Here is a 24,517-nt window from a genome sequence, read left to right as displayed (position 1 = left end):
TAATTTTTTCCGAATGTTTCTGAATCAGTTACTGAGAAAAATCGACGGAAATGAATAACGCTTAATAAAAAACAGAATAAAAAAGAAAATATAAAAAGCCAATGAAAATAAGAAACTGGGTAGATTTTATTGTTGGTGCTTTAGGAAATGAAAATATACCACAGCTAAAAAACCAAGTGAGCCTTAGATTTAAGCAATATATTGAAATCTAGATTGGGTTTAAGTATAATAAAGGAAAAAGTAAAGCAAAATCAACATAAATCTTATTAATATTACGGGTGCTAGTAAGGGGAGCAGGGAGCCTTTTTATTGGTACATTCATTAAAAAACTCCAACATTTTTCCTCCATTTAGGTTTCTAAAATTATCATTTGTTGCAATTTAACTAAAAAGAAAAAAATTATTACACCCCCACCCCCAAAAAAATAGTGAATTGGGATTCTGGCTAAAATGGTTCTCGTATGCTTAGCTTAATCTAAATCAAAATTAGAAGGAAGTTAACGAATAAATGCAAAAGAAATAGTATTATAGTTTTATAATTAAGTTTAGGATTTTCCTGGGTGGTGCTTGATGGCTCTGGCTGCTTTTATTTCCCCTGAAGATGATCCTCAGGCTAACCCATAATCAGCTTTGCGGATTTTTTTTTATGGATTTTTAAATAATCTTTAAATTGGCTCCACACTGATGCATCTGATCTATACTTTAATTCTAACAATTAAACACTAAATGATTATTTTTTAGGAATTATTCAAGGAGGGGGAGTAGTTTCTTCTTTTTGTTTTATTGAGTGTTGCAAATGAGCTGCGCTTGAGCTCTGTTTAAACAAGGAGATACTGTGTTGTAGCTAGGGGCTAAAGTTTACTTAGGGGTAACGAAAGGTGGGAACTTAAGGGAAAGAGTATCCAACCCCACTTTTTAATTTTGAGGTAATTAAAACATTTATCTAGTCCTAGACAACTTATTTCGGCACGGCCGGATGTCTTAAAGAAAGAAAGGATGATTTTGGACCCTTACTAGCCCTTATCCTAATCCCTCGAGGTTATTCAGAAGTGATTTTCTTGAATTTGATATCATACTTTCTCTACTATGCTATTTGATCCCATATTTAAAACTAAGATATTATTTTGGAAAATTTGTTTGCATTGTTCATACGGGCACAGAAAAAAAACTAATAACTTCTATTTGTTATTATATTCCGATTTTACATAATATTCCGTAATGTATGTGCAAACTGTCTATTCTTAAACGTACACACTTATTGCCAGGGGGCTGTCCACTCTCTCCAAGCTAGTAGAAATCTTGGATTGCAACTCTTTTGGCAATGTAAGATACACGATTTTTGCCACACCACATCTCTTTACGCCACACATGGAAGAAATACTCCACGCGTGGCACTCTCCTGAAACACATAGTGTGAACCATTTGTGCATTTTTTGGAAGTGGGCAACTCCTCAAGGCCCACTGTTTCCTTAATAAATAAGTACAGGCTAGACAACTTCAAACTTGGTAAATAAAATTTGGATAATTTACCCGTAACTTTTGAATGCTAAATTAAACAAAGGTAGTTCTGAGGTTATTGTACTTGGAACAGTTTGGTGAGCATTCCACCATGGCTAAGAGCAGAGAACTATGCAGGTTTTTTTTCAGGAGGGGTCAATAATAAAAACAAGTCTGTTCGATAAGTTGAATACAATTTACAAAAAATTGGGAAAAGATGGAACTTCGGAGGTGGAGGCCTGGGTCCTGGTATGAGGCCTGGGTACTTATATATATATATTTATATATATATATACTATATATATATATATATATATATATATATATATATATATGTATATATATATATATATATATATATATATATATATATATATATATATATATATATATATATATATATATATATATATATATATATATATATATATATATATATATATATATATATATATATATATATATATATATATATATATATATATATATATATATATATATATATATATATATATATATATATATATATATATATATATATACTAGCTGTTGGGGTGGCGCTTCGCGCCCCCGCCAAGCTCCCCCGCGCGCGTAAGTCGTTAGACCTCCTGGGTCCTTAGACCTCCTGCGCTGTGTTTGTATCTTCATGCAAATGGTACATTTCCAGAGATGCAAATAAATCCGTACTTTGAAGACTCTCCGTGTTCAACAGAGAATATTGCAGTTGGTTACAATCAATCGCATTTATTTATTCAACGAGGGTAATTGTCAAATTGTGTCTATGGGTTCTTCTTATTCTTGAGCAAACACAATCGTAGCGGTTTTTGAATCTCCATGTCCGAAACCTAGGGTCTAGTTTGCTATAGGACAAAGGGAGATAACTACCCCCCCCTACTCCACTTTGCCCCCCTCCCTGCTTAAATTTAGTATCTTCAAAAATCTTATCAAGACTAAGATAGGCCAATGTAATTCAAGCATCCACAGAAATAGACCATTTTTCTTTAGTATACCTATGCCTTTATGCTACTAAATGACTCAATTTTCATTTTTCATTTGGTCATTTTCACTTGAATTCGGAAAATCGGTTCCTTCTTTGCCTCCCTCCCCACTCCCAGGATTTTGAGGAAATTATGTCCCAGCTCGAAATACAGCCCATATCGATTTTTTTCCTACTAATCACTTATATCTTCAGTATAGTTTCTGGTGTGTTTTTTTTTTTTCACGTAAAAAGACATTAACAAAATTTTGGGTTAGCTGGCTTTGCTATCCTTTCAACGCTTCACTTATTTTTACATTTTCTTCATAGTAAATATTTACTTACTTTAAACAGTCTGCGTAAGAAAAAAGACTAATATAGAAGTGGACCTTAATCTAACGGCGCAACATTTTATCCCTTAGCAACGAGAAATAATATTACTGACATAGTAAACATCAAGCACTTACGGCTAATTAAACTTTTTTCTCATGCTAACAATGGGCGTAGCTCACAATTTGTATTTGCGATGTAGGACGTCGTTTTACCAGTCAATAAAGATATTCTTTTCTTTTAGGTGCAGATGACACATAAAAGGCCCAATTTGGGGCCGTATGTTCCCGGCCTAGTGAAAACCGGTGTATCTCATTTGGTGGCCTTTATTTTAATACTCAATTTATCTTGTTCCTATTCAGGTAAGTTTAGTTTCACTTAATGTATGATTCTTTTTATATATCCAAATTCACGGTGTTGTCACCAGACAATGTACCGCTAGTCTTGTCATCTTTTTTTTTCTATATAATGCTATACCTTTATTTGGGACAATTAAGGGAAGGTTCCTTGAGAAAACCTCTACTGAGAAGTATCATTTAGGGGGGATGCGGTAAAAGCGGGAATGTGGCTCCCAGTTTTTTCCCCCATGAATTAGGAGAAAAAACAGATTCTTTTTGTTGTATTTTATTTGAAAATGTCCTTTTTGAGACTTTTGTTGACAAAATTGAATAAACAGTAAATTCTCATCCTCCACCCCTAGAAATTAAAAAATGAAATTTGATACACTCTAAATTTTTCTAAATTGACACAACTGATTACTTCTAGCCAGTTCTTTTTCGGTACTTCTGACAGGAAGTTCCCTGCTGTGGGAAGTTCTGACAGGCAGCACTATGGTCCGTAGATGTACCGGAGGTTCTGACTTCTCACCATCTTGTGTACATCTCAGAAGGCTACGTCTTTTAAAAAGTTTGTCACGCTTGACACAGTCCCCAAAGCGCTTGGCACCATTCTGCCGCACTTGGAACATGCCACCTGAGAGAGAGCGACCCATCGTATATGTTATCATCTTGCTCAATACTAGTTATGAGATTCAACACCAATTCCAATTTTTGTCGTTCTTCTGTTATCATGGTTGCAGCAGTATCTGCAACCTGGTAAAGAGCAAACACCAGACCGAAGTAACCAAAAGTTGAACAACATGTTTAAAAAAAAAAACTGCCCAGTGAAAAAAAAACCCATCTGACACTGATTTCAGTAATAATAACTGTTATTTCGGTTCATGTTAAAAGTAAAAGTTTATTGCGAAAAGAAATTTAAGAGGATTTAAAAAAAAGCCTGAAACCCCTTGACAATGGCATCGGATCAAAATGAATGCTGCACCGTTGGAATCATCATAGTCTAGAATCTTATACAGGTAAATTACAGTCCTCCTCCTTGAACAACAAGGAAAATCACTGTTTGTATCGGTAGCGCTGATCTGTCTCCCGTTTTTTTCTTTTTTTCCAGGCCTAGCGGGCTACCAGAACATTATAGAGAGATGCTTAATAGCTCATTTTAAAACTATTTCTCACACCTACGTACTTTTCATAAATTTCGCCATCTGCAAACGCCATATGGCACTAAAATGGTACTTTTAGTGCCATTTCTCAAGGGGTGGCACTAGCAGGCTACTAGACAATCGCAGACAGATTGTTTATTGCTCATATAAAATATATTGCTTATATCTACGTTCTTCTTATAAATTCCACCATCTACAAGTCCCAAATGCCACTAAAAATGGCACTTTTGGTGCCATGCCTCAAATGGAAAAGCTGTGGCTGTTGGGCTAGCATAACTTATAAGAGTTATGTTTAATGGCTCGTTCGAAAACTATTCCTCATATCTACGTGTTTTCTTTTTATCAATTTTGTCATTCGTAAGTGCGATATAGCACTGAAAACAGCACTTTTGGTGCCACTTCTTAAGTGGAAAAGTTCTGAAGTACAAAGCACGTACTATTGTAATAGTTATGTTCCAATACCCTTAACTGGCGGTTTACAAGAACTCCTCCCATACACTCCCCCTCCCAGCTCCCTTAGTAAGTTTTATAAATCATGTGCTCATCAGTAAGCTACTGAAACACTAGCAGGCTACCACACCATCGTAGATAGATGTTTAATGGCTCAATTAAAAGCTTGCTTATATTTACTATAGGCTAGCTATACAATTTGTATCATAGCTTGAAATTCACTATTGTACAGAGAGAAATAGCCGAATCATATTATGTCTTATTTGATCTTCATTTCAAGTAATACTAAAACATATTTCTTACAATTTAAGATTCTATGTTACTCACTATTGGTATTATAGCTAGCGAGACCAAAATACTACCTGATAAATCAATCCAATATTTCTCTATGCTGTTTCATTACTTTGCGGTTATTAGAAAATATTTCATTTTACGCTTAAATTTTTAAGGTAATTTTAATTGTATGCTAAAAGTCTGATGCCACAACTGGTGTAAGACTGAAAAGCTTTATAGATTAGTTTATTGTTGTCAGGCTACATACTCACTTTTGACTCCCAAATCGTTTTATGCTTGACTTTTGTGTTTTCAGTACAGCGCCTAGTTTTGTATGATACTAGAAACATAGGAAAACCTAATTAGTTGGTTTATTTGTACTGATTTTATTGAATTATATTAGATAGGCTATGAAGCAATAATTTTTTTCCATTTTAAGTTTCAACTTCATTCTTTACTTCCCTCGAAAAACTATTTTTTTTAAAATTAATTTAACTAAGCAAAGTCTATCAGATTCACACGAAAAGAACATTTCTCACAAATCCGACCTTATAATATAAGCTTGTGTAAAGGTTTTGAAGATTTTATTTTGCTGACATCTTCAAATAAATATAAAAAACTTAATATAGTCGTCCTAAATTCGATATGTGATTCTCCTTGTTATTTTTGATCACACGAAATAGTTAAAATAAGCCGATAAAATGCTGATGATAAAGTGTATTGTTGTCGGGCTACATATTCACTTTTGACTCCATAATAAATATTCCTGTTTTTTATGCTTGACTTTTATGTTTTCAGTAAAGCACTAGTTTCTTTTATAATCCTAGAAACAAAGGGAAACCTAATTAGTTGGTTTATTTGTACTGATTTTATTGTTTTATATTAGATAGGCTGTGAAGCAATAATTTCTTTCTGTTTTAAGTTTGAACTTTGTTCTTTACTTCCCTCGAAAAACTATATTTTTTTTTAATTCATGTAACTAAGCAAAGTCTATCAGATCTACACGAAAAGAACATTTTTCACAAATCCAACCTTATAATATAAGCTTGTGTAAAGGTTTTGAAGATTTTATTTTGCTCACATCTTCAATTAAATATAGTAAGCTTAATATAGTCGTCCTAAATTCGATATGTGATTCTCCTTGTTATTTTTGATGACACGAAATAATTAAAATAAGCTGATAAATGTGATGATGAATTCAGTCGCAATCCTCTCCAATCATATGGCTTATAAAATATTCATGGCTGGATGGCTGGACCGTCGAACAGTAATTTTTCCGACATAATTTTTCTGTCGACCACAAATTGTAATCCTCTTTTAAATATTGAATACAGTTAGAAATATCTTTACTACTGACGTTTGCAGCTGGATCAGGTACTGCTGAAAAATATTTTATAATTTGTTTGTGCGGAAATATTGAATCTTCAAATCGAAGCAACAAGAAAATCGAAGCAAATCGATGTATCTTAAATTGAAGATACACCAAAGCAAAAAGACTGGCACCTAAGTTAAAGGTGGCAATAAATATCAAGGCAATACATCATCCACTAAAAAAGAGACAGGTCCACATTGCAGGTCCATTGTCCGTTATGTCACATAGTTAGTTTACATTCTTACAGTATTACATTTTGCAGTCATACTTAATTAAATTAAACTTAATACAATGGACACAAAACAAAACAATTTCAGGTGGTTTGCACCCATTTTTTCTTCCTATCGGAAAACCATTACCTGGAAAAAGAAAGATTTTACTAAAACTACAGTTTACTTATATATCCCAGAGATGAAGAGTCGGGACTAGAGACACGGACAAAAAAACAATTACAGACTGCGTTACCCCCTCTTTTTATATATAATTCTTGAAATGGTTTTATAAATGCGTTCTGTTTATTGTTTAGTGTTCTTCTTTATTTTTATTCGTATATTTTTAAGGCATCTGTATAAAAAGTCATCTGTATCACTTTATTCATTATGTTCTATAATAGTTATTATGTTATATAAATATGTTCATTATGTTCTATAATTTTCAAAAAGTCATACAGATGACTCATTATTATTCTCTATAATTGGAATATTATATATGTTCAGTAAAACATTATTAATATTCTATAATTAATATTATATATATACATAATTAATATTCTACAATATTCTATATATTAATATTCTATAATTAATATTCTATTAATATTCTATAAGACAGAATATTATATTTTTCTCCACTTTGAAGTGCTTTCTATATAAGATCAACTAGCAATACTAAATAAAAATGCTAAATAAATAAATGACCAATGCCAAATAAATAAAGGACTAGTGACTATAATGGTCAAATCTTAGAAACCCCACAATGACTAGATATTATATGAAAAAATCACCTACATATTCAATATAGTCTACATTGCCTACATAAAAAGGAACGCTTCAGACTAAGAATCAGTGCAACCATATTTTTATTCAATGATTTTTAGTCTATATTTTTTCCGTCTATATTTTTTAGTCTATATTTTATATTTATATTTTTATTTATATTATATTTTTATATTTATACATAATTATATATTTTTATATTATATATTATATTTTTATTTATATTTTATACTTTATATTTTTAGTCTATAGATTTCTAGTCTATATTTAAATTATCTCTCTTTCACCCGTCAAGTCTAAATTTAAATTAAATTCAGTTTTGTATTTTTACTACATACTGTCTTTCCAGTTATTCTACCATGAACTATCATTGCATCTTTGGTGCATCTTTAATAAAGTCATTAGTATTTTTTTTTTCTTTTTAGCTGTAGATATGAATTATTGGTTGAACTATTCAAATTTACGAAGAATTGTTTTTATATAGTTTCAAATTTTTTTAGGGCTACATTATCATTTTGTTTACTGTTAGTTGAAACATTCTTTTTCTAAAAGATAAGTTTTTCTAAACCAGTCTGTATTACCAATTCTATTAAATGTTTCATGCAAGATTTCATTGCTAATTAGTTTCTAAAATCATCTTTCTCGGAATTAATTTTTCTTTCCTTTTTAGCTCCTGTAACCAATGATGTTGCAACGCTGGACTATAGCGAAGGTAAGTGTTATTTTATTGCTGGTGTTATTCACTAATTCAAAGTCGTACTTTCAGACTAAACTTTTTTTGAAGTGAAGTATTGAAATTTCTAAAATGCTTCTTAAACTTAAAGATCTTTAAATCTTAGCTTTGAAATATGAACTCTAGCTTCCTTTGCAGAGTTGCGGAGCGTTTTAATGGCAATTGCAAAAAAAAAACAATATATTTATGTAACTTATGAAATTATTACGTATTACGTAACGGAAAAAAATACCAAAATTAAGCGTGGAAGCTAAAACATTTACAGAAAAATGCTATATTAATTTAAGAAATTTTCTTAAAAATATATTTTTTTATGTTTACTTGTAATCGCGCATATTTTTCCAAAATGTTAACTTATAATTTTGAAATATTCCTAGTGGGTAGCGTGTCTTCTTTTCTTTCTTGATATATTTCAATTTGACAGGACTTGCGAAGCTTTCACTAAAATAATTTTTTTGTTTGGTGGTGGAATTTTCAAAATTCGACAAATTCCGTTTGACAACCCTAATTAATGACCCTATTTTATGTGCTAGGAAGCCATCGAAGCATGTCGATTATATCCGACGTGGAAACAAATCAGCTGTTCACTCGCTATCCAGAGGAAAGCGAGTCGGTGATCGGAGTCGGTGAGCGAGTTGGAAAGCGAGTCGGTTCCTGTGGGGTCGATAAATTAATAATTTCAGCTCCTAAGAACAAATTTGATAAATTGTACAATTGCAAACCGTAAAAAAATAATATGGAATTCAGCCCTGGAAGTTGAAATATTTCTGGTAAAATATTAATTCGAATTTTTCTCGTTAGTACTTTTTTCCCATATCTTACTTTGCAATTGTTTGTATCTAGCAGGGGTGCATCCACTTAAATGGGGGTACCGGCTTGCAACCCCTCCTACCCACACCACCAAAAAATATTTCTCCGGCTCCTAAATTAGTCTTAAAAATGCAGGTAAAAAAGACTTATTCTGTTAAAACGCAAAAAATCATCCGACTTAAAAAATAAAACCCAACCCCCCCCTAAAACAGAATCTTTTTCGGTGAAATCTCCCCTCCCTCGAACAAAAACTCTGGATACAGCCCCGGTATCTAGTGGGCAGCGTTTCTTTTTTTTTAAATCGATATATTTGTAATCTTTTACTAGCTCTCTAAGCTTTTATAAATTATTTGTTGGTGTTAGAATTATCAACATTTGGCAATTATTGTTTTACGACACTAATCAGCGACCGTATTTGATGTGCTGGAAAGCCATCGAAACATACCAAGTATGTCCGACTTGGCTATAAGCCAGCGGTTGACTTTTTGTACTCTCTGAAACCCATTCTCACGACCATTTTTTTCGTTTTGCTATTTACTTCCATGCTGTTTAAAAAAACGCTGTCATTAACCGGTCTAATAATTTGCAAAGCGCCTTGATTAGCCAAAACAGATGACAGTATTTTGAATATCTGTGTCAAATATGTTGTTCTGCAATTACTCTCCAATATTAACTGATTTTTCTTTTAAAAAATAAATTCAACAAACGCATTAGTTTAGCTTTACTTACACGCAGTCTTAATCATTTTAAGGGGTTATAATTATAATTATTTTTATTTAAATCTAAGGAGTCATACTAAAAAATTAACTAATAAAACATTAAAACTTAAAGCGAGTAGAAATTGGAGAAAGGCAACATCTCGAAACGCAAAATTTGAAAAAAAAACAAAAATGCAAACATACTATCTGGAAAACGGGATAACATATGAGGGGAGTTTTTAAAATATTCAGAAAACGGAAAGGGGTTTTATTTTAAAAGAAAAACTTTTTTCAAATTACAGGCCTAACTTGTGTATAAATTCTTCAATGTTTTGTCCAGTTTCTAATTATCTTTTATAATTCCTTCCAAGAGCTTGCCATAGCTTCAAATGGTATTCTCTTAAAGTTACAATTTTTTGTACTTCAATGGCTTCCCGCCATGACACCGGGTATTTCCTTGGATCTAGAATGGGCATCACCCCCTGAAAACTCACTGCCCTCAATTAACAGAATTTTCAAAAGCAAGTGTAGAGCTAAGCTCCAAGTTGGAACTGAAGAAATAGCCTCCCTCTCCTATTAACCCACCAGAGAAGAATACAAGTATACCCATCCCTGAGGGGTTCTGGATTTTTTTTTTTAAGATATTGAATACGGGCTAATAGACAGATACATAGTATTATACGTATATAAAGGGGAATTTAGCAAAAATCTTATCACACAATTTATATTCGGTAGAAGATCATAATATAAGATTTGAAGGTGCGCAAACTTAGGAAAAGCATGGGAGCCCCTGTTCTAGTTTGTTACCAAAACAACTTCTTCAATCCACACAAAAAGCACCTTTGCAATTACCGTCTCCCATTTCAACGAAAATTAATTATCTTGTAAGCTAAGCTTTGAGAACTAGACACATAAAGGAAGCTATGAGACTTAAAAAACATCGAAACATTCAGATCTGGCTGTTTAGGTTAATTTAAGGTTATAAATAACCATGAGAAAACACTAAAAACCACAGAGAAGACTAAAACCTCTGAAAGGAAGTTGTAGATCATCCCAAAGAAATCTTGGTCAATGAACCCTCATAGAACTACCCTAACCCATTAAAAAATAACTTGGTAGCTGGTTTGATTTCCTCAATATACGTATAGCACTTAACGGTATGGTATTTATGGGATTTTTTTTAATAAGTTGGAGAAGAGCTTGCATACATTGTTGTCTAGGTTACGCGAGACGTCTGATGTCGTAGATTTTGCTGTGATGTTTTTGCAAGAAAGTGCCCCAATTCGTTTGGACATTATTAAAGCAGAAGTCTTTTCGTATCCAATTTGCTTAAGGAATTTCGAACAATTCATGGTAACGAACTGTAAGTAAGGAGCGACCCAGCTCAATAGTAATCGAAACTCTAAAAAACGTAATCTTGATGCCAATACATACATCAAAAGAATTAGATTTTTATGCTGATTTCAAATATATGAGTTTCATTAAGTTTATTGTTACCGATATAAAGTTAAGAGCCTAAGAAAATTTGCCTTATTTTAAGTGACCGAAAAAATTGGAGGGCAACTAGAACCCCTCCCACCTCATTTTTTCACAAAGTCACTCGATCGAAATTTTGAGATAGCCATTCTGTTCAGCATAGTCAAAAAGTCTAGTAACTATATCTTTGAGGATGGCTTAATCCCCCACACTCCCTGGAGGAAGGGTTGTAATTTATGATCTTTGTCCATTTTTTACGTATAGGCTAGTATGGGTTATTGGGAGGTACACAGGCGATTTCAGGAGGGATTTTGGTGGTATGGGGTTAAATGGAAGGATTTTCACCAGGGGAAGGAATTATCCATGTAGGGGGTGCCGGGTTTCCCAGCATTGTTTAGAAAACGAGCAGAGATTAAATTAAAAAAACAAGTTTTTTCACTGAAAGTAAGGAGCAACATTAAAACTTAAAACGAACAGAAACTATTATGTATATGAGGGGGTTCACCCCCTCGTCAGTATTTCGCTCTTTACGCTAAAGTTTTTTGTTTTTTTTTTAGCAGCCTACTTTCAAAAGAGATATTTATTCTAATTAAAAGCCTTTGTGATTCAGTAATTCTTAAAGAATTGGAACAAAATCCGAACTTTAGCGTACAGAGTTAGGTATTGACGAAGGGGCAAATCCCCTCACATACGTAATAATTTCTGTTCGTTTTAAGTTTTAATGTTGCTCCTTACTTTCAGTGAAAAAAACTTGTTTTTTTAATGTAATTTCACACTATAAGCCGAAGTAGAACTTTGCATCTACTCACGTAAAGTAACTAGGTAAAATAAGACACCACCAAATAGGCACCCTGGTTATCAAAATAGCGCATCTGCAACGACTCAGAAACGGATTGGGGATCAACTTTAAACTTTGGACAACGATAAATTGGTAAACGAGGCCCAATTAAAATCATTTATCCATTAATACCTTAACCGTTAAAAATACCCTTACCCGATAATATATATATATATATATATATGTGTAAAGTTTCACAAGTCCTAAAAATTTATTTAGGAAATAAATTTAAAATTTATAAAATTAAAAATTTAATTTTAAAAAAATTCCTAAAATTAAAAATTTATTTTAGAAAATAAATTTTCTAAATCACACTTGAAAGAACTCTTTTTATTAATGAAGTGAAGTCGAGAACAGGCTTTATTATGTTTTTTCTATGACTTAGACGGATTAAATTAAATAAAAGCTTTTTATAAGATAATAGCGTAAAATTGGGAATTTAACATATGTGGTTTTAAATACAATTTGGATAAATTGTATTTAAAGGAGGAATACATTTCCCTCCCTTTACAGGCTATGGAGCCTTTGTAAGGATCAGTGCGTTATATGTGTTTCATAGTTTTAGTTCTTGTGTTGGAAAATATTTCTTGTCTTATCTTAATGAAATTAATTAACAAGAACTTCTTCCAAAATAACTTAATAAATGAATAAATTAATTAATTAACATAATTAATAAATTTATTAATTAACAGGAACTTCTTCCAAAATAACTTTTTTTTCAAAGAAAACTAAAGAGCTGAATTAAACCAAAGACGAGACAATAAAATATAATCTATCCAATTTCAATAAAATTTGTCACATTGAATTTCAGGATGTTTTTATATGATGCAGCATTATGAAGAAGGAGAGAGAATTATTACGAACGAACCCTGTTTAAACTGTACCTGTCAAAACTCGATGCTGATGTGTTTTTTGAAAGTTTGTCCATTTGCCAAACCAATTGGTCAAAACTGTACTGTAGAAAAGCGACCTGACCAATGTTGTCCTGTTATTACTTGCCCAGAAGGTATGCATTTTTACTATATTTGATGGTTTATTTTACTGATTTCATTATGACTTTTTTATTAAAACTTATGGTAGTAACTATAATAAAAGCTGTTTTTTTAATTTTAATAATAATATAAATGCTTTTCGTTTCATACAACCAGCGTTTACATAAAGCATACTTATCGGTTACATAATAGACACTATAAAATTTCGACACAAGAAACTGGTCAAGTATCTTCTTTATACTGTCGATCATTTGGATGGCAAAGATCAGATGGGATAATAATCGGTTAGTTTACTTTGACTAGTGATAGAAAATAGTGTCTCACCATGGATGTTCAAGTTAAGATTTGGGTTTGCCAGGGACCGAAGAATATGCGGTTATATTTTTCCAGGATAAGGGGTTGTTGCCCAAAACAAAAACATGCGTCAATAGATACACCATGACTTTGTACTCCTATGAGAAGCTACATTATTGGAAGCTCCATAGCATATATTAAATATAGCAATGGTTAGTTTATGCATTTAATATTACCCCCCTCCTAATGTGCAAATATATAGCCCAAATTTTTTCTAAGCTATTATTTATTCATCATTTTTTGCTGTTTCATTTCATTAGCATTAATCGAACTTCACTTCCCAAGTGTCTATTATATAATCGATAAGTATTGCTTAAAGTATCAAGTGTACAAAAAGTAAAATTTTTTTGTCCATTGGAGCAAATCTTAGATATATTTGTACCTGAAAACCGCAATCTAATTTTGTTGCTTAAAAGTATGTTGTTTTTAGATAGAACCAGAACGTCAGCGTTGCCACGTTGAATCGTTGAATCGCTACTATCAAAAACTTCATAAATACACACTTAGGTCAATTTCACTAGCAACTAAATTCCCAATTTGTCCTTATTTTTATAAGATATATATAGCTGTGAGTGATTCCACTTAACCAATTCAAACGATCATACTCCAATTTCACTGTCCTTGGTACTTAACTTTATCATGCACGTCTTATATTGTTCCTAAATTATAAATGTCAAACTTAATCTTTGTTTTTTTATGTTTCTACAAGGAAACTATTACCAAAAATGTCATCTCAGTTGTCCATCAGAAAAGGTAGTGCTAGTAATGAAACATATTTTAGAGGCCTTCAAACAACCCTATTTTCTCTTGATTTTGTAAACAAATACTCAATTTTGTCGTTTTTTTTATCTTTGAGTTTTAAAGGGAGGTATTCCTTGCTTTCTTTCGCACATTTTTTCTTTATACTATTATAAAGAGTTTTTGTTTATACCAAAGTTGCCCTTGAAAAAGCGGCCAAATGGCCAATTGGTGAGCCTTGCTTTAACTTCTTTTGTGAGCCTCCCCTTAGAAACTCAACATTCTTTATTTTTAGCTTAAGCTTAGCTTTTAGCTTAAGTTTTTCTTAGAATTCCGAGTGAAGACTGCAGCATTAACAAGAAAGTTTTTCTTATCTTTTTTTTATTGATACTAAGCTCTAATTTTATTTTAGTCCCTGTACCTCTCATGATTGGAGTTGTGAGTACAACAACCCGCCCAGTGACTCCATCGTCTTTCACTGGTTTGGCGACCCTTAGTGACGAAGAAGGCTGCGTTATAGATGACAAATATTATCCAGATGGGGCTCAGGTAACTTTTTTTTTGGTTTAACATTTGGAGAAAATCATTAGATTTATTACGACTTGAATAGGCACATACGAAGAAATTTGCATTGGGAGGAAGAGCTAAATTTCAGTGGGAAAAGGGTAAAAATTTGGAGCAATTATCGGAAGTAGGCAAGTTACCATAAAACATACTACGTATAAGAAACGAAGGGAAAAATCATAAAAACCTCAAGTCCCCCCCTACGTACTTGCGTAGGAGCCTAGAAAGAAGGAGCCTTCTTTTTAAATGGTATTGCAACGAAGGTTTGCAGATCCCCTACCCTCATCGCAGGAAAATGTTCCATACTTGGCTTCTGCCATCAAAGAAATGCTAAGATCATTATTTTTGTTTTTTAAGTGGCAAAACCATATATTGAAAAGATGCACAGTTCCAAAATATACACATAGGTTTAGAAATAGACAAAATGAAAGTAATTTTGACTTTCTGACAACAATAGAAAAATTAGGGATTTTTATTTTTTAACATATTACTTAGTCCTAATTTGTAAGTCCCGGTTTAAAATGTATACCCAGTCCTAAGCCAAATTAGATAAATTATGCATTAGGTTTTAGCTTCAGTAAACCATATTATCAGAAACTGAAGATTAAGGTAGTGTTCAGTACAATTCCTGAAATGACTTTATAAGGAACTATCTTTTCTTATTAATACGATTGAAGTTGTGGGATAAAAGGGTATAAATGCCCAAATCACAAAATGTAGAGGCGACATGCATATCATCCTGACCTAATTTAATTTGACTAGTAGACATGAAGCCTTAAAAAAATATTAAATTTTGCGATTAATTACCTTTTCTGAAGTGACTAAAATTTTATTCTTAAAAATTTGCCTGGAGTTGTGGGCCGAAAAATATCAATACTTTAGCAACTCAAGAAATATAGACAACACAACTAGGATATAGACCTAGCCTAGTTTGAATACCACTCATAAAGCCTTAAAGAAAAATTAATTTATTTAGCTGCTTTCTCAGGAACGACTGCCATAAATATTTGCTTTGCCTGAAACATGATATCGACAGGACAAATAGTCCTGCCAAACAGGACAACATGGAAAAGAAACACAAACAGGACAAATTATATCGATGCCACAAAAACCCCATTTATTTAGACGACATACACATGATACTGACATAATCCTGCTTGGACACCAATCATAAAGCATTAAAAAAAAATTAAATTGTCTAGGTGCCCTCTTTGAAATGACCTTAAAAGTTTGCTTTCTTGGAAATAAGACTAACGTTATGGGACAAAAGAATATCAATACCCAAAACCCAACAGATGCAGATGACATATATATTACATTGACCTAGCCCTACTTTAGATACTAGTTATGAAGGATTAAAAAGGCTAGATTGTTTAGGTACTCTCTTTGAAGCAGAGGCGGATCCAGGGGGAGGGGGACCCTGCTCCCCTCAAGATTTTTTGGCACCCTCATTCCGTTTTCTCATTTTTTTCTCTTTTTTCAAATAGAGTTGTCAATTTGGTCAAATATTAGCACCCTTGTCACATTGCCCCTTCTAGATCTGCATTTACTTAGAAGCAAGCTTAAAAAAAATATACTTTCTTAGAAATATGGCTAAATTGTGGGACAAAAGGGTTTTAATACTCAAAACCCAAGAAATATAGGCGACATAGATATGATACTGACTTAGTCCTACTTTGGATACCAGTCATGAAGTATTAAAAGATTAAATTTTCCAGGTTTAATCGATTATATTCTGCAGTTGCTTTCTTTTAAGTAGCCTATTTTAAAATTCACTTTCTTAGAAATGTGACTATGTTGTGGGACAAAAGAATATCAATACCCTAAACCTAACACATATAGACGGCCTACATATAATGCTGGCATAACCTATCTTGAATACCACTCCTGAAGCATTAAAAAAAAAAATTGTTTAGTTGTTCTCTTTGAAATAGTTTTCTTAATGAACTGATTCCTTAGAATGTAACATAAGCTGTGGGACAAAAGAATACCAACACACAAAACCTCAAGACACTAGAGGACTGACATAACCTACTTTGAACTCTACTCATGAAGCATTAAATAAAGATTAAATTATCATGCTGCTTTCTTTGAAATGACTTTCTTAAAAAGCTTCTTTCTTAGAAACATGACTGAAACTGTTGGACCAAAGAATGTCAATACCCTAAAACCCAAGACATATTGACGACATACATATTATCCTGACCTAACCTACTTTGAATACCACTCAAGAAGCATTAAAAAAAGATTAAAGTGTCCGGTTAATATAACCGTCATTTAATGGATGACAAGTGATCATACCGTCGTGCAATTCAACTATTAACAATGACTCGCTTTTGGTCAAGAATAGAGTCGTGATGACGTGCTCAGAAAAGCGCAATTCATGCTTAAACATTTTTGATACACTTCGCCAAGTCTTCCACACCTTGTTGACAGTGTTGCTAATTGAAGATACCGTAACGGATCTGTATTGAATTTTGGCCCGAGGCCGAAGAAGATTTTTTAGATCTTGCTAAATTTAGATGCGCTGTCCCCGTGAATACCGCCAGAGGAGGATCTGGAGGCTCTAATCAACTCCCAAATGCTCAAATTATATAAAATACGTTCTTGTAGCTTGCCCAGAATGGAATGGACAATCTTCCGTTTAAAATAAAAGTTTTGGCTACGCTTCTTACCCTTAGGCATCTATTTTTTGATCAATTACAACCTGAGCTACAAATGTAGCTGCTGAATAAGTATATATTTGGAGCTGATTTTAAGGGCTAATTTAGCATGATTTAGTTTTCTTTTCATATTTTGTTTGATTAATTTGATTTTTTTGTTATAAAAAAATAATAAATAAAAACGAATAAAAAATCGTTATATTGTTCCAGGCTATTAAATGTAATGTCTTGAACTATTTTGGTTTAATCTGTTTCATAGTTTCGTCCCTGCATCAAATAATTCACAGTTCTGCCAGTTAGTGAAAAGTTAGCAGCATCATATTTACGAGTTGTTTTTATACTCGTATTCAGTTCTGTTTATTTTTATTTTTTAAACTTTGTTCTCATTTTTTTTCAGCCTGTCTTCGCAAGCTTGGTTTTTAGGTCATTGCTGATCATTTTTTTTCCTTTTTTTGGCATTTTGATTTATAATTTACTATTGCACAACCAGGGGTACCAATTGGGCACCCCTAGTTGAGTGGAACATATGGATAGTCGTTTATTCCTTAAAGTTTTAAAATTACTTTTTTTGGTATTTCCGTTCATTTTTTTTAAACTTAATCGCAATATTTTAAAAATACCTTTTTAAGTATTTCCATTACAAAAATTTTTAAAATCCTTCATCCGTCTTGGTTTTTATGTCATTACTGATCAGTTTTTTTTTACATTTTGCTTTATAATTTACTATTGTACAACCAGGGGTGCCAATTGGGCACCCCTGTTGGAGTGGAACATGTGGACAGTCAATTAGCCCTAAAAGTTTTAATATTAATTTTTTTGGTACTTTCGTTTAAAAAATAAGCAAAACTTAATCGTAAATAAAAAAATACCTTTTTTAGTATTTCCATCACAAAGTTTTAAAATCCTTCACCCACCTTTTAAATTTCTTTTGAATTGGTGCTAGTGTCAATAAATACTACTGGACAATTTATTTATAAGAATCGTTTTAATGACACAAAATAGTTGGAAAGTTACCTAACCCAGGGTTAGGTAGAAAACACGTTCTAAGACCGCACTGACTATGCATAACGTTTGCTAAAAAAAAAAGAAATAGAAATAAGTAAGAAACCAAGAAATAGGGTGTCTTCAGCCCGTTAACAAAAAAATGAATAGACAAAGCAGACATTTCAGCAAGGAAATTATTTTTGTTTTTTGTTTTTTTTTCCTGCGTTGAGCACTGAGAACGGCCTGGCGGAGGTCCTTGCCAAAATGTCTGCTTTGTCTTTTTGCTTTCACTTTTTTTCAACTGCCTGAGGATCAGCCTCGTTTTTTCCGTTTCTATATATATATATATATATATATATATATATATATATATATATATATATATATATATATATATATATATATATATATATATATATATATATATATATATATATATATATATATTTGTATATATTATCAAACGATCGGAAGAAAACAAGCCACCTATAGGGAACAAGTATTCTTTTGAATTGCAAAATTTTGAATTGTTTTCGGCCAATTTGGTTTTAGGCCAAATTTCGGCCAGTGAATGGACTCTCGGTGATGTCCCACTGTAAATAAAGGATGCAATAGTTCTGGAGAAATGAGACGACCTCGAAGGCTAAGCTTTTCTATGTGGGGAAATAGGGAGTGTAGTTACAAAAGCTGCACTGATTAATGATCAAGTCTTTGAATAGTTTTAAAAATATGGGCTGGAAAGTGCACTTTATTTGCTTTCACGATTCCAGACTGTAAAATAAAAGGGCTAAAAATTCTGCCAAAAAATAACCCTTTTTGGTAAATTAAAATGATTAATGATTATTTTACTGCGGAGGGGAGGTATAGTAAGGTGGCTTAAAATAATGGTTTTTGTTCTTATACACCAAAGTGTGCTTTTCTTTGTCTTTTGCTTCCAATTTTCTCATAGTTATATATGATTCTTTTGGTAGTTATTGGGTAAATCTTTGAAAAAAATTGAACTTATACCTACCTGTATGCTGCTAAGACGCTTGGTACTCTTGGAGCAAGGCATGTGTAGATGTATCCCTTAGGTCTTAACCAGTATAGTGGCTTGTCCTTATTTGCAAATGACGACAATAAGAATGCTTCAATTGCAGAAACAACGTAAACAGTGCTAATGACTCTCCTGTGGGGCGACGTTCTCTTATTTTTTATTAATCTTATTATTGAAATAATACCCAGCTTCCAAATTCAGAATTGGCTTTTGGTGTCGGAGGAGGTATATAAGATGTCTTCTACAAAAGTATTGACAACGTAGTGTTTCAAACGGGAGCCTATCCCCTTCAAAGCCCGGTCCGGACACTTTTTTAAACTTCTTCAAGAAGCAGGTGCTTGTTATGCAATAGGGAATGTTTTCTGAGAGTTGTAGGTATTAATAACTCAATGGGGAGGGTTTTTCTTTAATATTTTAAACACCTTCAGGGGCTTGCACTTAAAACTTTCACGACGCCGGGCCCTACAGAGCGGTTCCACCAGACCCCCTAAAAGCCATTTAACCGCGGAATTGCTAGAGAGCAATTCCAGAGGGGTCCTAGCAACCAATTTCACTAGGCTTCCTATTAGACGCACCTGCATGTTACAGCGTTATTAGTTTTCTAAAGTAACATAGACAGGTTGAGTTAGCTAATGAATCAGAGAGATGTTACATAGCATTGGCTTTAGATATTTCATGGCGTAAATAATTACTTATTGAAGATTCGTTCTAGAACAAGAAATCTAAAGAATGAAGACTTTTTATTTAACATGAAAATTTTATTAATAACAAAACACAACCATCACTAAAACAGAAAAAAACAATTAAAACACAACAAATGAAAAACCGAACCGTGAAAAAGCTTATAAAGGACAAAATATAAGCAAAAAGAACCACGAAGAAAAAAATTTGGGAACCCTAACAGCTATTTCCAGGGGGAGAGTTGTTATTAGAGATAAATTTAAACCACATTAAGATTTATTTCTGAGAGATATTTATGAAAAGGCAATGTTTCTATTGCTCTTTAGACACACCTGCAAGGAAAATAGACACATTTTTGCATTCTTCTATTTGTGAGAGGTTTTACTGAAAATACAATTCTTTTGCCAAGCCTATGTTGTTTCATGCCACTCTGACAATATGTGGCTGGCCCAGCCCTTAGAAAGCGATTACAGAGGGGAGATGAGGGTAGCTATTAGAGATGAATTTAAACAGTATTAATAGCTGTTTCAGAGAAGTCTTAATGAAAATTCCTCGTTTCTTTGACTGGATGTTGAATTTCAGTCACCCTTCACCGAAAAATTCTTTTAACTCCTCTCACCTTAACTTTAAGCTGTAGAACATGCTAGTCTAAGCAATTCACACCACCTTGGCAATATGTGGCTGGCCTGAGCCACCCCTTTGATACATATCATCATTCCTAAGATACTTTCAAAAATTTTCTTGACAATATTATGCTTGAAGTCCATTGGTTCGTGTTTTTGCAAGCCAACCCCCCCACGTGATATCCCCCACGCCAATCCACATCCCCATGACATATGTTGTTGGTTTGTGACATCCCTACGGTACATGTTATAATTTTTAAGACGTTTCCCGGATGTTTTCTTGATAAAATTATGCTTAAAATCCACGCATTCGTGTTCCTGCAAGGCAATCCCTATCGTGGTAGCCCCCACGGCAATTCAAGCCACCATGGCAATATTTGTTGGCCTTCTGGAACCCCTCATCATTTCATAGAGACTTTTCACATATTTTCTTGATAAAATTATGCCCACTGATTTAATAAAAAAACTGATTCTGACTTGATAAAAAGCCCACTGATTCGTGTTTTTACAAGCCCCCTCCCTTGTGATACACCATCTCAGTTCATGCTACCATGCCAAACTCTGACTGGCCCTTTGGCACCCAGTAGCACAATCTAATCATTCCTATGCCACCCCCAACGTAATAGACCCCGTGGCACTTCACGCCACCATGGCAATATGTGGTTGACCCTCGGACACCCCTCGTCATCTCTAAGACATTTTAAAGATATTTCCTTGATAAAATTATGCTTAGACTCCACTGGTTCATGCTTCTACAAGGCCCCTCCTTTGGATAAACCATCTCAACATATGCTACCGTGTCACATTATGACTGACATCAATCATCATTCCTAAGACATTTTCGATGTATTTTCTTGTTAAAAATCATGCTTAAAATCCATTGATTCATTTTTTTTCAAGCCACTCTCAACGTCATACACCATGTCAATTCACACCACTGTGCCACACTATGACTGGCCCTCTGGCACGCTCTAGCGCCCTTTCATAATTCCTAAGACATTTTTCATATAATTTCTTGCTAAAAGTCATGCATTAAATCCATTGGTTCATGTTTTTGCAACCCTCCGTGATGAACCATGTCAATTCATACCACCGTGTCACACTATGACTGGCACCCTCTGGCACTCCTCATAATTGCTAGGACCTTATCTGGAAATTTTATTGTAAAAAATCATGCTTAAAATCGATTGATTCATGTTTTTGAAAGCAACCCCCAAAGTGATACACCATGTCGTTCCGCACCACCGTGCCACACGATGACTGGCCCTCTGGCACCCTCCAGCACCCCTCATCATTCTTAAGACATTTTCCAGATATTTTTTCGTTAAAAATCATGTACTAAATTCTTTGGTTCATTCTTTGCAAGACAACCCTCAATGATACAGCATGTCATTTCACCCCACCAGGCCGCACTATGGCTCAACCTCAAGCTCCCTCTGTCATCCCTCATCATTCTAAAAACATTTTTAGATTTATTTTCTTTTAATAAAGGCATATCCGTTTCCTCTTTTCCTACTTCTGCCCTCCCCCGTTACAACAGGTCCATGTCCTATTTTGCTGGCTTTCACTCCGGCTCAAGCGGTTCCAGTTTCGGTTCTGGTACTATCAGTTCCAGTTCTGCCACCCCTGTCCTCTGATAACACGGCTCTGGTTCCACCAATTCCACTCCAAGCTCCATCAGTACCAGTCCCAGTCCCAGTTCCGCCGATTCTGGCTCAGTCCGGTTCCGGTTTCACCACTTCTGTCCCTGATTTCACGATTCCACCGAATTCAATTCCAGTCCCACCAGTCCAGATTTCGATTCCGGTTCCGGTTCCGCCACTTCTGCTCCCTTAAGATTCCACAATTCTAATTATCAAAATCTAACATGATCAACAAACCTGGCATTAACAAAATATTTTATGGTACTATCAAAACGTTTCTGGTATTGTCCAAATCTAAAATGGTATCATCAAAATCATGTCTACTATTACCAAACTTTAACGTAGAAATATGAAATCATGTCTGCTATAATCAACACTCTTCAATTCTTGCCAAGTATTACAAAAAAGTATTACCAAAGTATTGCCAAGTAAAAGTGCTATGTTAAAACCCACGTGCGCTTTGTAATTACGCCTCGGGTGCACCCACCTCAGTTACAATCGGCGATCCCCACAGTCCCTTAAATTATGGCATGCCAGGCGGGATTGCGTCATCCTTAAGACAAGTAAACATTCCCCTATTACATAACATCCAATGAAATCTTGAAACGTCTTGGAAAACGTCTTGTCGATGAAATTGGTTGCTATGCCCTTTCCCCCCAATGGAATTGGATGCTAGGCCCCCGTTGGAATTGACTGCTAGGGCCTCCCTGGAATTGTTTGCTAGGGGCCACCGTTAGAATTGCTCGCTAGGGACCTACCGTGGAATTGACTGCTAAGGTCTCCTGGTGGAAAAGTTGCTAGGTTAGGCTAGGGGACCCTCTGAGGAGAAAGGTTACTAGGGGCTCCATAGAAATTGGATTCTAGGACACCGGTACTTAGGTTAGGATAGCCGGCATGGTGAAATTGATTGCTGAGGTCCTATTAGAACTGCTGTCTAGGACCCCCGTTGAAATTGTTGCTAGGGGACCTGGTGGAATTGATCATTAGAGCCTGAAGTCGTGGATGTTCCAACTAGCGGACCCCTGAAGTGTTTTGAGTAATTAAAGAAAAAAACCTCCCTATTACGTTGTTAACACCTGCATCTTTTAGAAAACATTCCCTATTTACGTAACAAGCATCTCCGTCTTGAAGAAGTTTAAAAAGAGTGTCCTGACCGCGATTTCAAGTGGATGGACTTCAGTAGGAAGCGTTATGCTGTCACTACTTACAATAGTATTATATTTACTAAGTGGAGAATAATTAGGAAAAGCCGGCGTGATGGCTTCTAGTTGTCTTGTAAATGAATTAATTTCCTAAGTTTTAAAATTCTTATTGTCTTTACTATACCAATTTAAATCGATCTTAATAATCTTGAAGAGTAAAGATTTATCTAGAACTTGTATATTTTTATAGGTACCTTCAGATCCCAGTAAGCCATGTGATTTGTGCTATTGCATAAGGAACCATACTGCTTGTGTGATGCAAGAATGTATCCTCTATGTTGATGGATGTGCCCCTGTTTTTGAGGAGGGTGTTTGCTGCCCAGTTCGATACGAATGTGGTAAGTTTACAGTTGGTTTGAACTTTACATTACAAAGTAATTATTTTGCGCTTCGATAATGTCAGCATACGTCCCAAATAAGCCGTATTTCTGCTAAATTTGGGTTGACAAAATCTTTGGATTGCTCTTTGTTGGCTTTAGGCCAAAAAGTGAGGGAAACTGAGTTTAAGAAGTCAAATTCGTCATGAAGAGAAAATAGACCACTACTGTCAATCATTACCGAGCCAAAAAATAAAGCCGGTTAAAAAAATATAGTAGTTATGTCTATTTTGTTTATCGATTTTCTTATTCCTTCGTAACGTCTTTTTTACTTTTGTGTTGCTCGTGGTTTTCTTAATTTAACTAGGCTTTACCTTGCCAGTTTACATTTTTGGTAATAATCTGGTCTAAGTCGAATGAATTAAAGTTAAACTTAGAAGAAGGTTGTTTGGAATCCTTTTAGTTTTGTCACTTAACACTGCACCTTCAGTAGCGCTAGCAGTTCCAATTCTACTCGCCCCGTGTTAATGTGCCAATTTCACTCTATCGAGTTTTTATTCTGTAAATTTTGATTGTGTGCGGACATCAGCTAAAAATATTTGGCTTCCATCTTAATAGACCTGAGACTATGCCAAAATTGAAGAAAAAACTTAAATCAAATTACATCAGTGATTAGCCATTGTATGTTAAAGATTCTCATGAATAACTTTTATATTGATTAAGTTGAGATTGCAGCCATGAGCTTCTCTTATTTCTCATTATTTTTCATTATTGA

General features: G+C 33.9%; 1 protein-coding gene across 2 annotated transcripts in view; it reads left to right on the top strand.

Annotated features, from left to right (window-relative positions):
• LOC136025816 (uncharacterized) overlaps positions 1-24,517 on the top strand; it is a 79,756-nt gene that overhangs the window by 15,884 nt on the left and 39,355 nt on the right. For both annotated transcript variants that reach the window (XM_065701807.1, XM_065701806.1), the window contains exons 2-6: positions 3,047-3,164; positions 8,061-8,102; positions 12,757-12,951; positions 14,442-14,578; positions 23,616-23,763. In XM_065701807.1, coding sequence (XP_065557879.1) covers positions 3,053-3,164; positions 8,061-8,102; positions 12,757-12,951; positions 14,442-14,578; positions 23,616-23,763 — 634 coding nt within the window. In that variant the 5' untranslated portion in view covers positions 3,047-3,052. The remainder of the gene's footprint in view (positions 1-3,046; positions 3,165-8,060; positions 8,103-12,756; positions 12,952-14,441; positions 14,579-23,615; positions 23,764-24,517) is intronic.

The sequence above is a fragment of the Artemia franciscana genome, chromosome 4, assembly GCF_032884065.1.
Source record: "Artemia franciscana chromosome 4, ASM3288406v1, whole genome shotgun sequence".
Taxonomy (NCBI): domain Eukaryota; kingdom Metazoa; phylum Arthropoda; class Branchiopoda; order Anostraca; family Artemiidae; genus Artemia; species Artemia franciscana.
Note: the sequence above shows the minus strand (reverse complement) of the source record. Positions and strands in the feature narration are given on the sequence as shown.